General features: G+C 35.1%; 1 protein-coding gene across 1 annotated transcript in view; it reads left to right on the top strand.

The window, feature by feature from the left end:
- The window catches only part of LOC150102138 (RRP15-like protein), a 74,624-nt gene that overhangs the window by 46,160 nt on the left and 11,263 nt on the right, over positions 1 to 17,201 (top strand). Inside the window, exon 4 of the mRNA XM_090399366.1 lies at positions 580 to 769. Within this exon, the coding sequence (XP_090255492.1) occupies positions 580 to 769 (190 nt within the window). The remainder of the gene's footprint in view (positions 1 to 579; positions 770 to 17,201) is intronic.

Below are 17,201 nucleotides of genomic sequence, written 5' to 3' on the forward strand. Positions count from 1 at the left end.
GCAAATATTGCAGTCCTACCATGGAAATCCATGTTGTGAGCCTCGTTTCTGAATGTTTTGTGTAGATTAGTGTTTCATTCGATGCATAGGACTCTGCATTCAGTGCGTTGGCTAATAAAAGACAGTTTTTACATATTATTCTTCGTAACACTCCATGGTCATGTGAGTGGACGACACTGCAGGCAGCACTTGCAATTGACTCCCTGCATCTCTACCTCAGTATGGTATCACTGATTATTGACCTGGGATGGATCAATTTGCCAAATAGATTGGCCTTAAATATGGCATCCTATCCCAATGCTTCTTTCTAACTCAATCAGTTCCCTTCTTGTAACCATTTCACCTGGACACAGTTGCACTGACTTGGGAGCATCATATTCCTACAATTTATACTGGCTACAAACACGTGACTCGTTACATGGTACAATGCACCTTGCCCTTTGGAGTGTCTGTTGACTTCTTTCCAAGCAGTGTACACTAGAGTAAGTTAGTGATAGATATTTTCATTATTGTGAATTTTCTGCCTAAGAATAATACTCAGTTTGCTATCTGTACTTAAAATCTTTCTTTTGTTGTTAGAGGGGTAGTTCAACTGTTTAATGCTGTTCAGAAACACCAGAAAAATCTGGGAAAGCAATTTAAAGCAGCTGGTGAATCGGAAATGAAGAGAGATAAAATTATCAAATCCATTAACAAAGGTGATTTTTTGGACTTGCTGAAACAACCAAAAACTAAGAATGAAAACACTACAAAGGAATTGCCAGAACAGGTAAATCTCCATATCCCATTTTTCTATATAATCAGTGAAGCTTTTGTGTGTGTATTTAACTCAGTGCATTACTTTTCTTAATTGAATAGTAACTCTTTACTATTATACAAATCAGTTATGGGAGATATATATTAATTATATATATTACTATATATTAAAATATAGTAATATATTTTATAAAGAATTACAGAATGCCATAGATAAAACAAACAAAACTGACTATTTACTGCTAGCAGGAGATTTAAATGCCAGAATAGGAAACAAAAAATACAAAACAAACATAGGTAAATTTGGCGAAGATACATATAATCAAAATGGTCGCAGATTGCGCTATTTTGTCATTAATAATAATATGAGAATAACGAATTCAATATTTAAACACAAGGAAATACATAAATATACTTGGTCAGCCAGAGGATACAAATCAGTAATCGACTACGTTATCACATATTTTAAATTAGCGGAGTTAATTTTAGACGTAAGAGCATATCGAGGCTTTGAATTAAACTCTGATCATTATATGGTATCAGCAAAAATTCGTTTTAAACCAAAGTGGCTAAAAACACATAGAATTGAAAATTCTTACCAGCCAAGCTACAAAATTTCTTCATTACAGGATCCCCAAGTTAGACTACAATATCAAAAATGCACAAACTTAAAAACAGAAACCACACATGAATCAAGGGACATAGAAGATGAATGGGAAAATTTGAAACAAATTCTCACAAAAGCAGCAACAGAAACCTTAGGAATAAAGCACAAATGGATTAGAAAAAGAGGACTACGAGACTGGAACAAAGAAATAGAAAATATAATAAAAACCAAAAAGGACAGTTACCAGAAATGGCTAAATTCCAAAACAATAGAAGCAGAAATAGAGTATAAAAGAAATAGTGCAATTGCAAAACGAGAAGTAAGGAAAAAACATAGAGAAAGATGGAACAATTTCGTAACAGAACTAGAAAAGGATTTATTTAAGCCACAACCCAAAACCTATAAAGTAATAAAATACATGAATAAAGAAATAAAAGAAAAGATAAAAATACAAACAATCATCATCATCATCAAATTCCTGCCATGTACCCTCAAGGGGTGTACAGGATATGACAGTACTACATGAAAAAATTACTTCATTACTAACTTCCTATCTACAATTTTCCTCCAAATCAGTCTGTTACTTGTCAAGACTCCAACATTATCAGATCTTATATTTCTATCGTCTAAGGCACTTTGTACCGTATCAATCCATCTATATCTTGGTCTTCCTCTGGGTCGTTTTCCTGCCAACCTGGCAGAGAACACTTGTTTTGCTAATCTTTCCTCTCCCATTCTATTTAAGTGACCATACCATCTGAGATTAGCTCTGCTAACACATTCCTGGATGCTGACAATGTCAAGTTCTTTCCTAATATCCTCATTTTTAATATGATATTGCCATTGATGCCATCTGTTCACGCCTCTAATCTTTCTCAGGACTCTCATATCTGCGGTCTCTAGTCTTTGGTCAAGTGTTTTACTTCTGACCCAGCTCTCAGATCCATAAGTTAAAATTGGTTTGAACACAGTCTTGTATACAGCTAATTTAGTGTTCCGACTAATTTCTTTCTTATTCCATATGAATTTATTCAATTGACTTCCCACGATACCAGCTTTGCTGATTCTGTTGTCTATTTCTATATTTAGTTTACCATCTTCAGTAAAAATTGTGCCTAAGTAGCTGAAATGTTTTACTTGTTCCACAGGTTCTCCATTCACAACACAGTTGACATTTTCAATGATTCTGCCTATTTTCATTGTCTTTGTCTTTTTATTGCTGACCTTCATACCATATCTATTACAACAGCTATTCAATTTAGTCAGAGAATCTTGCAGACTTGTAGCGGATTTATTTAGAAGTATAACATCATCCGCATAAAGCAAAGAGCTGACATTAACATCTCCAATTTTGATATCAGGTATAATACCACATTCCTTCATAATGTGATCCATATAGATAATGAATAACAGAGGGGATAATGTACATCCTTGTCTCACACCAGATTTAACATTAAACCATCTTCCTGTACTTCCTTCAATTCTAACTGCTGACTCACAACTCAAATAAAGACTAAGTATTGCTTGATATAATGCCCCATTGACACCATATAACTGCAGCGTATTGAATAGCTTCTCTCTTGGCACCTTGTCATATGCCTTTTCCAAATCGACAAAACTTAAATACAGATCTTTGTTATATTCCCATGCTTTCTCGACTATTTGTCGTAAAGTGAAGATCTGATCCTGACAGCCTCTATTTGGCCTGAATCCAGCTTGTTCCTCACCAAGCTTTTCTTCCACAATTCTTCTCAACCGTTTCTCAAGTATACTTGCATAGATCTTGCCAGGAACACTCAGTAGGGAAATACCTCTGTAATTCTCACATTCAGTTTTATTTCCCTTTTTATATATGGGTACTATGAGAGCTCTACTCCAATCATCGGGAATTCGTCCCTCTGTCCAGGCTTTCTGAACTATGCAGTGCAGCCACTGTAAGACTCTTATACCACCATACTTCAGCATTTCTGGTCGAATATCATCTACTCCTGCTGCCTTTCCACATTTCAAGCCTTTCATGGCTTTTTCTACTTCAAGTATGGATATGTATTCCTGACTGCATGCCTGGTCAGTGTTTTTTATCACTGTGCTGTCATCACTGCTTGTTTCATTTAGCAGTTTTTCAAAGTAATTACTCCATACTTCAAGGATATCTTTTTCTCCTGTTTTCATTTCACCTTTATCATCTCTAATTCCTTTTACAGCACTCTTTCCTCCATTCCTAAGCTTCTTCAACAACCTCCAGAATATTTTGCCACCTTCTTGATATTTATTTTCTATATTCTTGCCAAAGTCCTCCCATGACTTTTGTTTAGCTAGTTTTACACACTGTTTAGCTTTCTTACATTTGTCTCTGTATTCTGTAAGAGTAAAAGCTGACTTATTTGCCAGGAACTTTTGATATGCTTTCTTCTTTTCCTTCACTGCCTCTTTAACTTCCTGTGTCCACCAGGGAGTTCTGATTTTTTTATCTTTGCACACAACCTCACCACATGCCTCTCTGGCAGAATCAATCAATGTTTCCTTCAGAGTTTGCCACTGAATCTCCAAGGTTTGATTCATGTTCTCAAACTCTTTCGTTTTCTTTTCAATAATATTTCTGTATTTTAGTCTACAGTTTACATCTGAGAGCTGCTCAATTTTTATTCGCTTTAAAACTTTCTTACATGTTATTCTTTTCAATATGAAATTCAATTTTATCCTGCTCAAGACTAAATAGTGATCACTTCCAATTTCAAATCCTCTGTACACTCTGGTGTCCTGCACCAGGGAGAAAACATCACTATCAACAATAACATAGTCAATGAGACTTTTCTTATTCCTAGCCTCTTCTCTCCATGTGAATTTGTGCACATTTTTATGTTGGAACATGGTGTTAGTAATAACCAGTCCATGTCCTGAGCAGAAATCCAACAGATATTTGCCATTATTATTAGCTTTGCTCTTTTCTCCAAATTTTCCCAAAATATTTTTGTATGTCTCACAATCATTTCCTACTCTACTATTTAGATCCCCAACAAGGACCAACTTTTCCTTTTTCATTGTGTCAGTTGCTTTTTCTAAAGCCTCAAAAAATTCCTCCACTTCTACCTTAGTAGAACCTTCTGTGGGACCATAAGCACAAATAAGTCTCATTGTCCAGTTCCCCATTCTCATATTTGCCCACATTACTCTACTTGAGACTGACTGCCATTCAAGAAGATTAGCCTCGTATTTTGTGTTGAATACTATGGCTACTCCTTCTTTTCCTTGATTGTTATTGCCTGAATATAACATTTTGTATTTATTGCTCAGAAAGATCTCACCAGTTTTGGTCTTTTTTGTTTCAGTCACCCCTATTATGTCGATCTGGTACCTATCTAATTCCTCAGCTAGCTCCATTTCTTTGCCATTCAGGCTTCTTACGTTGATAGTACCGATCTTTAACTCTGGTGATGTTGAGTTGGGGTTTGTTTTCAGATTTGTTCCAGTAGCTGACTTTTCGCTGTTCGCCCTGGTTCCCTGGCGAAAACAACGGGGGCCTTGTTTAACCGGGCGACGCCCCAGCCGGCATGAAATTTTGTCATGTTGTACCATCATTTTTTATTTTGGTTTAACCAATAGGAATACAATTTGGTCGGCTAAATCCCAAATTGCCAGCCCATCCTCGTTCGTTCAGTATCAAAGTAGATACCCAACAGGGTGCACCACGAGAAGGTGAGGATTGGACATTAGGTCAGAAGCCCTGGTCGGTTCTCCGCATTCCTTTAAAGGCTATGTGGAGGTCTCCTCTCAGTTATACAGCTTTGACCCTTAAGCACCCCAAATACAAACAATAGATTTAGAAAAATGGGTGACCTATTTCCAAAATCTCTGGACAGATGAGAACAATGAATTAAAATTTTATAAGACAAAGAATGACCTAATAGAAAATATCACAATGTTAGAACTGAAAAATATAATAAAGAAGATGAAAAATAGGAAAATGCCAGGAGAAGACAATATAAATATAAAACTATACAAAAATGCAGGTGAAAAATTTAATGAAAGACTTTTGAAATTTTTTAATATGGTTTGGATGTCCGGAAAAACCCCTAACTCTTGGAAAAAAGCACTAGTCATCCCAATCTATAAAAAAGGAAATAAAGACAATTGCAATAATTATAGGGGAATTAGCCTGCTGAATACAGGATATAAAATATATGCAGGAATATTAAAAGAGAAACTAAGCAGCATTGTAGAAAACAAATTACTAGAAGAACAAAATGGCTTCCGAAAAGGCCGATCCTGCATAGATCCAATTTTTACTTTAAAATTATTAATAGAAAAGAGAAGAGAATTTCAAAAAGAAACACATGTGGCGTTTATTGATTATGAAAAAGCTTTTGACAAAATTAGTCGACAAAAATTGTTTAAAACATTAACCAATTTAAACATACCAAACCAACTTTTACAATCTATTCAAGAAATATATACAGGAAATAAAATAGCAGTTAAATTAGAACACACCTCAGAATGGAAAGATATATCAAGAGGAGTACGACAAGGATGTACCCTCTCACCTCTGCTTTTCAATATATATATAAATGAAATATTAACAATCTGGAAACAGCATAATCCATTTGGTATACAAATGACCCCACAAATGAAGATAGATACACTACTATTTGCAGATGATCAAATAGTATTAGCTACATCAGAAGATGACTTACAAAGATCATTAAAATCATTAAATGATATCTCAAAGCAATATAATATGACAATATCCAAAGAAAAAACAAAAATAATGGCATTCAAAGGAGAAAACCAATAAGAAGTAAAATAGTGATAGATAATAAAATACTAGAACAAGTAAACACTTTCAGATACTTGGGATGTGATCTATCATACGAAGAAGAAAAAGACATAGACACTAAAATATCAAACTTTGTCAAAGTAAATGGCATAATAAACAGTATATTTAAGCCATCCCTGGTACAAAAACACACTAGAATCAGACTATATAATGTCTTTTCAAAACCAACTCTACTATACGGAAGCGAAACATGGACCATGAAAAGGAAAGATGAAAAACGAATTCAAACAGCAGAAATGAAGTTCCTCAGAAAAACAGCTGGATATACCAAGTGGGACCACAAAACAAATGAAGAAATCTTACAATCCCTAAAAATTAAACCAATTAATTACTACATAAGACAGTATAAACAAAAATGGCTAGAACATTAAAATCGAATGGACAACAGCAGACTACCAAAAATATTATACAGATACAAAATAAGTGGAAAAAGAAGAATCGGAAGACCAAGAAAGAGATGGCATGAGACCGGAACAGGCCACATGGCCTATATTCCATGTTAGGAAGAAGAAGAAAGAAGAAGTTATGAGAGAAAAGAAAAAAAAAATACTACAACAAATCGAGGAAATTGAAATAAACTGTCTTCCTTAGGCAAGTTTGCTTTTAATGAGCTATTGTAGTTAATGAAATTCTTGAGTTCTAGTATAAAAACCACATATTTTGGTTCCCTTGTAAATTATAAAGTTATAAAAATAATTTTATAACTTTTTTGGGGTGCTTAAGGGTCAAAGTTGTATAACTGAGAGGAGACCTCTACATAGCCTTTAAAGGAATGCGGAGAACCGACCAGGGCTTCTGACCTAATATCCAATCCTCACCTTCTCATGGTGCACACTGTTAGGTATCTACTAAAAGTCTTATTGACTATGTTATTGTTAATAGTGATGTTTTCTTCCTGTTGCAGGATACCAGAGCGTACAGAGGATTTGAAATTCGAAGTGATCACTATTTAGTCTTGAGCAGAATAAAATTTAATTTCATATTGGAAAGAATAACATGTAAGAAAGTTTTAAAGCGAAAAGAAGTTGAGCAGCTCTCAGATGTGAACTGTAGACTAAAATACACAAAGTTTGAAGAAAAAATGAAAGAGTTTGAGAACAGAAACCAAACATTGGAGATTCAGTGGCAAGCTTTGAAGAAACCCTTGATTGATTCAGCTAGAGAGGCATGTGGTGAAGTTGTCTACAAGGATAGAAAAATTAGAATTCCATGGTGGACACAGGAAGTTAAAGAGGCAGTGAAGGAAAAGAAGAAAGCATATCAAAAGTTCCTAGCAAACAAGTCAGCTTGAGCTCTTAGAGAATACAGAGGCAAATGTAAGAAAGCTAAACACTGTGTGTGTAAAACTAGTTAAACAAAACACATGGGAGGACTTTGGCAAGAACATAGAAAATAAATATCAAGGAGGTTGCTGAAGAAGCTTAAGAATGGAGGAAAGAGTGCTGTAAAAGGAGTTAGAGATGATAAAGGTGATATGAAAACGGGAGAAAAAGATATCCTTGAAGTATGGAGTAATTCCTTTGAAAATCTGCTAAATGAAACAAGCAGTGATGACAGCACAGTGATAAAAAAACACTGACCAGGCATGCAGTCAGGAATACATATCCATACTTGAAGTAGAAAAAGCCATCAAAGAATTGAAATGTGGAAAGGCAGCAGGAGTAGATGATATTTGACCAGAAATGCTGAAGTATGGTGGTATAAAAGTCTTATAGCAGCTGCATAGTTCAGAATGCCTGGACAGAGGGACGAATTCCCGATGATTGGAGTAGAGCTCTCATAGTACCTATATATAAAAAGGGAAATAAAACCTGAATGTGAGAATTACAGAGGTATTTCCCTACTGAGTGTTCCTGGTAAGATATGTAATTAGAAGAAACACACGTATAAACCACAGTGAAAATTATTTAATTGTAAATATTTCATCCTAAGTATCTTAGGACATCATCAGTGCAGTATTTAAACAAAATTAGGAATAACATACAGTTAGGGCACATGATTAATATAGAATCTTATGAAAACGTGCATAACGTGGGAAGTAGAAAAAAAAAATGTTAATTATTTAACACAATTTTGTATGATAATTTCCCACACTTTAGGAATAGTAAGAACGTCGTTGCGGTTTAGGTTTGGTCTGTGTAGTAGGGCTTCAGAACTTTCTTTGTATAAACGTTCATGTTTAAACAAAGATCTATGTAAAAGTTTAGCCTTTTCCCAATGGATCCTATGGTTTGGATTTTCAATTCCGTATTGAGAGAGGCCAGATTTCTGCAGTTTAAGAAGACGAATGTGGTCTTGATGTTCCGAGATGCATTTCTGAACAGACCTACCTGTCTGTCCAAAGTAAGATAATTTGCATGAGCATGGAATCTCATAAACACCGGGTAACATCAAGGTTGAGAATTTGTCCTTAGGAGAAGGTAATAAGTTGTAAATTTGGTTGATAGGTTTGTAAGTAGTGGCAAAATTGTATTTCTTCATAATTTTAGAAAGACGTTCTGAGATGCCTTTAATGTAAGGTATGGGAATCCTATGCACTTCTTCCTGTCTGATTTGATGTATGCAGAAGTGACTGATGATTTTTTGAGTTCTTTTGGGATTATATCCATTTAGGATGGCTGTATTTTTGATAACTTCTAATTCCTGGTTTAAAGATTCTTCAGAAGATCAGAATTTGTGTGCTCTGGAAACTAGTGATTTAATAATGCCAGATTTCTGAGATGGATGATGAGCAGAAGAATTGTGAATGTAGCGACCTGAGAATGTAGGCTTGTGAAAGACGGACGTGGTGATGGAACCGTCTTCTTTTCTTTGGATGTGTAAATCCAAAAAAGAGATACCCTGTGGAGATTCTTTTTCTAACGTAAAGTTGATGCGATGATGAAGAAGGTTAATTTTGTCTAGAAACAATTGTAATTCAGGTTCGGGATGATTCCAGACTGCAAATACGTCATCGACATATCTTAGCCAAATTTTTGGTGTAGGTTCAAAAGTGAATATTTTTTCCTCGAGGTGTTCTAGAAAGAAATTTGCTAGGTTTGGTGATAAAGGAGATCCCATTGCTGTTCCTTCCTCTTGCTTGTAAATTTGACCTTTCCAGGTGAAGTAACCTGATGCAATAACAAACTTGAACAATTCAACTATATCAGATGGAAATTTTTGAGTTAGTAATTCTATTGTTTCTTTATGGGGAATGTTTGTGAAGAGGGTAACAATGTCGAAGCTGATTAACAAGTCAGTTTTTGATAGTTGAATGTCTTTAATTTTTGTGTGAAACTCGGTAGAATTTTTGATTGAAGAGACTGAGTGGCCTATGTCAGGGCGGAGAAGGTTAGATAAGAATCTTGATAAATTGTACGTTGGACAGCTGATACAGTCTACGATGGGTCTAAGTGGAACATTAGTTTTGTGTAGCTTAGGTAATCCATAAATTCTAGGAGGTCTTGCATGGTATGTTTTAAGTTTTTGATTGTTTCTTCATCTAAGGAGGAAGTTTCATTAAGTAGCTTATTTAATTTTCTGAGTAGAATCAAAATCCAATTTGGAGTAAGTATTACGATCTCAAAGAAGTAAATTCATTTTTCGGTCATATGAATTGGTATCAAGAACCACAGTGGTATTTCCTTTATCAGCTCTAGTAATGATTAAATTTTTGTTACATTTTAAGGAAATAATAGCTTTCAATTCCGACGGTGGGATATTTAATTCTGAAGGTTTGGTTGGCATTGTAGATCACTTTAGCTACTTCGAAACGAAGTTTGTTGGCTTCAATATTGGAGAGATGCTTGATGTTTCTTTCTATATTATGTATAAAGTCTAAATAAGGGAAACACTTTGGTGAAATCGCAAATTTATGGCCTCTTGCTAGAACATTTAATTCATCTTTTGTTAGTTGACAGTTAGATAAATTGACTACCCATTTTTCTGTTGGTAATTCGTTAGTGATCTTTTTTGATTGATTTAATAGATTAAGGTATTTAATATGTAGAGCACTATTGCTTTTATCAAAAGCTTTTTTTCCCGAATTCTTTGAGACAGTTATAATTAATTGTAGCAATTCTTGATTTAACGTATTTGACAAATCTGTTTCTAGTTCTGTAATATTTAAATTGTTTGTTGCTAGTTCATGCTTAGACACTCGTAACTGATTGAGTAGTAAGGAATGACTTCCTTTTTGAATTTAAATATTACAGAACTAGAAACAGATTTGTCAAATACGTTAAATCAAGAATTGCTACAATTAATTATAACTGTCTCAAGGAATTTGGGAAAAAAAGCTTTTGATAAAAGCAATAGTGCTCTACATATTAAATACCTTAATCTATTAAATCGATCAAAAAAGATCACTAACGAATTACCAACAGAAAAATGGGTAGTCAATTATCTAACCGTCAACTAACAAAAGATGAATTAAATGTTCTAGCAAGAGGCCATAAATTTGCGATTTCACCAAAGTGTTTCCCTTATTTAGACTTTATACATAATATAGAAAGAAACATCAAGCATCTCTCCAATATTGAAGCCAACAAACTTCGTTTCGAAGTAGCTAAAGTGATCTACAATGCCAAACCTAAATATCCCACCGTCGGAATTGAAAGCTATTATTTCCTTAAAAACGTAACAAAAATTTAATCATTACTAGAGCTGATAAAGGAAATACCACTGTGGTTCTTGATACCAATTCATATGACCGAAAAATGAATTTACTTCTTCGAGATCGTAATACTTACTCCAAATTGAATTTTGATCCTACGAATCGTCAACTCAGAAAATTAAATAAGCTACTTAATGAAACTTCCTCCTTAGATGAAGAAACAATCAAAAAACTTTTAAAACTTTTAAAAAACATACCATGCAAGACCTCCTAGAATTTATGGCTTACCTAAGCTACACAAAACTAATGTTCCACTTAGACCCATCGTAGACTGTATCAGCTGTCCAATGTACAAGTTATCAAGATTCTTATCTAACCTTCTCCACCCTCACATAGGCCACTCAGTCTCTTCAATCAAAAATTCTACTGAGTTTCACACAAAAATTAAAGACATTCAACTATCAAAAACTGACTTGTTAATCAGCTTCGACATTGTTTCCCTCTTCACAAACATTCCCCATAAAGAAACAATAGAATTACTAACTCAAAAATTTCCATCTGATATAGTTGAATTGTTCAAGTTTGTTATTACATCAGGTTACTTCACCTGGAAAGGTCAAATTTACAAGCAAGAGGAACAGCAATGGGATCTCCTTTATCACCAAACCTAGCAAATTTCTTTCTAGAACACCTCTAGGAAAAAATATTCACTTTTGAACCTACACCAAAAATTTTGCTAAGATATGTCGATGACGTATTTGCAGTCTGGAATCATCCCGAACCTGAATTACAATTGTTTCTAGACAAAATTAACCTTCTTCATCATCGCATCAACTTTACGTTAGAAAAAGAATCTCCACAGGGTATCTCTTTTTTGGATTTACACATCCAAAGAAAAGAAGACGGTTCCATCACCACGTCCATCTTTCGCAAGCCTACATTCTCAGGTCGCTACATTCACAATTCTTCTGCTCATCATCCATCTCAGAAATCTGGCATTATTAAATCACTAGTTTCCAGAGCACACAAATTCTGATCTTCTGAAGAATCTTTAAACCAGGAATTAGAAGTTATCAAAAATACAGCCATCCTAAATGGATATAATCCCAAAACAACTCAAAAAATCATCAGTCACTTCTGCATACATCAAATCAGACAGGAAGAAGTGCATAGGATTCCCATACCTTAAGTTAAAGGCATCTCAGAAAGTCTTTCTAAAATTATGAAGAAATACAATTTTGCCACTACTTACAAACCTATCAACCAAATTTACAACTTATTACCTTCTCCTAAGGACAAATTCTCACCCTTGATGTTACCTGGTGTTTATGAGATTCCATGCTCATGCAAATTATCTTACTTTGGACAGACAGGTAGGTCTGTTCAGAAATGCATCTCGGAACATCAAGACCACATTCGTCTTCTTAAACCGCAGAAATCTGGCCTCTCTCAACACGGAATTGAAAATCCAAACCATAGGATCCATTGGGAAAAGGCTAAACTTTTACATAGATCTTTATTTAAACATGAACGTTTATACAAAGAAAGTTCTGAAGCCCTACTACACAGACCAAACCTAAACCGCAACGACGTTCTTACTATTCCTAAAGTGTGGGAAATTATCATACAAAATTGTGTTAAATAATTAACGTTTTTTTTTTTTTTTTTTTTTTTTTTTTTTTTCCTACTTCCCACGTTATGCACGTTTTCATGAGATTCTATTGTAATCATGCGCCCTAACTGTATGTTATTCCTAATTTTGTTTAAATACTGCACTGATGATATCCTAAGATACTTAGGATGAAATATTTACAATTAAATAATTTTCACTGTGGTTTATACATGTGTTTCTTCTAATTATGAACGCACCACAGGTTTCATTATTTAAAAAAGGTAAGATATGTGCAAGTATACTTGAGAAAGGGTTGAGAGGAATTGTGGAAGAAAAGTTTGGTGAAGAACAAGCTGGATTCAGGTCAGATAGATGCTGACAGAATCAGATCTTCACTTTACGACAAATAGTGGAGAAATCATGGGAATATAACAAAGATCTGTATTTAAGTTTTGTCGATTTGGAAAAGGCATATGACAAGGTGCCAAGAGAGAAGCTATTCAACACCCTACAGTTATATGGTGTCAATGGGGCATTATATCAAGCAATACTTTGTCTTTATTTGAGTTGTAAGTCTCTCTCTCTATGTTCATTGGGCATCTACAGATGCCATATGGCCACTCTGATGCTCGGTGATGTTCCACCCCAGACCTCGCCATGAGATTCCTTGTCCTGTTGTTTGCTTTTCTGGCAGCCTCAACTCTCTGAAGATCAGTCACACACCATCCATTCATCTCATTGATGGTCTACCCCTGCCTCTTTTTCCAGGAACTTTACCTTCTATTACTGTTCTGAGAAGTCCTCCTTCCATCCTTTCTATGTGTCCAAAATATTTTAACTTTCTTCTGTCAATATCCTTAAGGAGCCTTAAAGTTCTACTAATCTTTTCTAACACCCCCCATTCATTTGTATGCCTTTCAGTATATGATATCCTCAAAAGCCTTCTGTAACACCACATCTCAAAAGCAGATATCCGTTTCTTATCTGACTTCTTTAGGTTCCAAGTCTTGCATCCATAAGTCGCTGTTGGAAAAACAACTGCATCTAAAATCCTCAACTTTGTTCCTGTGGAGATAGATCCATCCTTCCAGATTTTAGACAGGTTTCTGACTGTTGTTTTAGCCATTCCTAACCTTTTTCTGACATCTTCTGAACAGCAATTCTTCACATTAATAATGGATCCTAGGTACTCAAACTTGCTGACTTCCTCAATTCTTTCTCCATTAAGATACACTTGTTTCTCAAGAGCTTCTCTGTTTGTTTTTCCTTTGAGAACCATGATCTTTGTCTTGCTAGAATTGAGTTGAAGTCCTCTGTTATTACTGATCTTGTTAACTTTGTCAAGAATTAGTCCTAGTTCTTCCATGTCATTACAAAGGAGTACTGTATCATCAGCGTACCTCAGATTACTGATCAATCTACCTCCTATTGTAATTCCTGTCCTGAGCTCATCCAATGCTTCACGCATGATGTCCTCTGCATATATATACTAAACAAGTGAGGAGAAAGTAAACATCCTTGTCTCACTCCTTTTCCAACTTGAAACCAGTCAGTCAATCCAAAACCTGTTCTTACCATGGCTTCTTGCTCCTTATACAATTTGGCTATCAACCTGACACTGTGTTGTTTCTTTTCATTACTTCCAACAGTGGTATGAAAACTGACTTCTTCCAGTCTCTAGACCATGATCCTGTCTCACATATCCTTGTAATCAATCTATGAAACACTCTTATCCCTCCATCCCCTGTGGCCTTAATTAACTCTGCTGGGATTTTATCTGCTGTTGAGCTGCTTAACTGCTCTTTCAACTTCATGCCTAAGTGGAGGAGGTTCCAAATCAAAATTTTCTTGGTGGGAGGACTCCACATTTTCTTTATCCACTCTGCTGTACAGTTCCTCACGGTATTCTTTCCATCTGTTTTTGATTTCCAACTCTTCTGTTAGTAATGATCCGATCCATTCCTGTCTTGGATGACATTCAATTTATGCTTAAACTTTTGCTTTAAGTCACGAACTAAATAAAACATCCTTTTATAATTATGCCTTCTCATCTGCAACTCTATTTCTTCACATTTATTAGTATAGAACTTTTCCTTGTCCTGCTTGATGGCTCTTCTGATTTCTCTATGTAATCTCTTGTATTCTTCGATTCCTGTGTCTCTTTGTTTTTCCGACTGCCTTCTTTTGATTAGTTCCCATGTTGAATCTGATATTCATGGGTCTCTTGGTTTTCTTATTGGGCCGAGATACGTCTTCACTGTATCCTGTATTATCATCTTGACTCCTTCTCAAAGTTGTAAGTCAGCAGTTAGAATTGAAGGAAGTACAGAAAGATGGTTTAATGTTAAATCTGGTGTCAGACAAGGATGTACATTATCCCCTCTGTTATTCATGATCTATATGGATCACATTATGAAGGAAAGTGGTATTAAACATGATATCAAAATTGGAGATGTTAATGTCTGCTCTTTGCTTTATGCGGACAATGTTATACTTCTAAATAAATCTGCTAAAAGTCTGCAAGATTCACTGACTAAATTGAATAACTGTTCTAATAGATATGGTACGAAGGTCAGCAATAAAAAGACAGTGAAAATAGGCAGAATCATTGAAAATGTCAACTGTGTTATGAATGGAAAACCTGTGGAACAAGTAAAACATTTGAGCTACTTAGGCACGATTTTTAGTGAAGATGGTAAATTAAATATAGAAATAGACAACCGAATCAACAAAACTGGTGTGGTAGGAAGTCAATTGAATAAAATCATATGTAATAATAGAGAAATTAGTCGCAACACTAAATTAGCTGTATACAAGGCAGTGTTCAAACTAGTTTTAACTTATGGATCTGAGAGCTGGATCAGAAGTAAAACACTTGACCAATGTCTAGAGTCTGCAGATATGAGAGTCCTGAGAAAGATTAGAGGCATGAACAGATAGCATCAATGGCAATATCATATTAAAAACTACGATATTAGGACAGAACTTGATGTTGTCACCATCCAGGAATGTGTTAGCAGAGCTAATCTCAGGTGGTATGGTCACTTAAACAGAATGGGTGAGGAAAGATTAGCAAAACAAGTGTTCTCTGCCGGGTTGGCAGGAATATGATCCAGAGGAAGACCAAGATATAGGTGGATTGATACGGTACAAAGTGATTTAGAGGATAGAAATGTAAGATCTGATAATGTTGGAGTCTTGACAAGTAACAGACTGATTTGGAGGAAAATTGTAGATAGGAAGTTAGTAATGGTACATTTTTCATATTTATACTATCATATCCTGTATACCCCTTGAGGGTGCATGGCAGGAATTTGATGATGATGATAAAAATAATTTACAAATGTAACACATTTATTTTAAAATATCCCTAATATATAACAGTGTAGAACACACAACTGGGTACAAAATCATTTTAAGACTTGTTGAAATGTGTCTTAGCCGTATTTTGTTGCGCTCACTTCCACAGTGCATAATTATCACTTCAATTATAAACGTGTCACGTACCACCCATTAGTTTGCTTAAAATGGCAGAGCAACATGATATCCCAGAATCCATGTCTTGGAGAGCCTTTGGTTGATTAGTAGCTTGACAAATGCAGCAAGTTGTTGCTCAAGCATGTCTTGTATCTCAAAGCGTAATTTCATGACTTTGGAATCGCTTTTGGGAGACGGGAAATGTTCGAAATTGTCTTCATGCCATAGATTTATATGCTCGAAGACCAATGATTTGTATTCCACTTATTGCAAATCACATGAGTGATTTGCAATAAGTGGAATGCAAATTCACAATGAATGAGGATTGGGCTTGTGTACTTTTTAGTGACAAGTCTAGGTTTAGTCTGCAACCAGATAACCGATGTATCTTGATATGGCGTGAAAGTGGGACAAGAAATAATCCACAGTTTGTTCGTGAAAGACCCTAGCATCAAGATGTGAGTTTGATGATATGGGCTGAAATAAGTATAGGTGGCCATACTGATCTCTATTTTATCAGAAATTTCTGCTACGTAATTTAGTGTGTGAAAGTTGCTTTCAAGTTGCAGTGGTGGATTATCCATGTTAGTAACATGGAGAAAAAAAAAACAGAAAATGTATTTCGGTAGAAGAAAAGATGGCAATTCTGAGACGTGTAGATTGGCATGCGGGAATACATTTGCATTTAGCAACAGATCTTGGACTCTCTGTGTCCACTTTGAACACGATAGTAAAAAATGGGTCAAGCGTTTAACTCAATGCAAAGCAATCTGGCGTTATGTCAAAAAAAAAAAACTAAAAGCAAAAACAATCAACAATTAAAGGTTTTTTAAAATAGATAAATGTAAGTAATTGTAAATTCATTTATTTGCAGTTATTAAATTTTGTAATCTGGTATGTAGACTCACTAACAGTAAGTCATCTGTTAGCCTTTTTTTTTTAATGTTTTTTTTTTACATTTCCTGCTATTTACACTTTTTTCCATCAGTCCCCTGAAAAGTGTAAAAAAAGGGGGTTTTACTGTATACACACACACACACACACACACACACACACACACACACACACACACACACACACACACACACACACACACACACAGTCATCCCTCAACTTGCATCAGGTTGAGGGATGACTGTGTGTTCCATCCAGCAGGACGGAAGTCGATGCATTAAATCAACAGAGTTATAGGGGTTAGGAACTTAACAGTAATAAGTATATTGTCATTTTAATTTTTAAACCTTATTATAAAACTGTACTGTGCATTACTGCCACCAAAGAACAGGAGAATAATCACCCAAATCTTCCTTCACAATCACAT

This window comes from Typopeltis vanoorti, chromosome 10 (assembly GCF_054136105.1).
Source record: "Typopeltis vanoorti isolate ZY-2024b chromosome 10, IOZ_Tvanoo_1.0, whole genome shotgun sequence".
Lineage (NCBI taxonomy): Eukaryota > Metazoa > Arthropoda > Arachnida > Uropygi > Thelyphonidae > Typopeltis > Typopeltis vanoorti.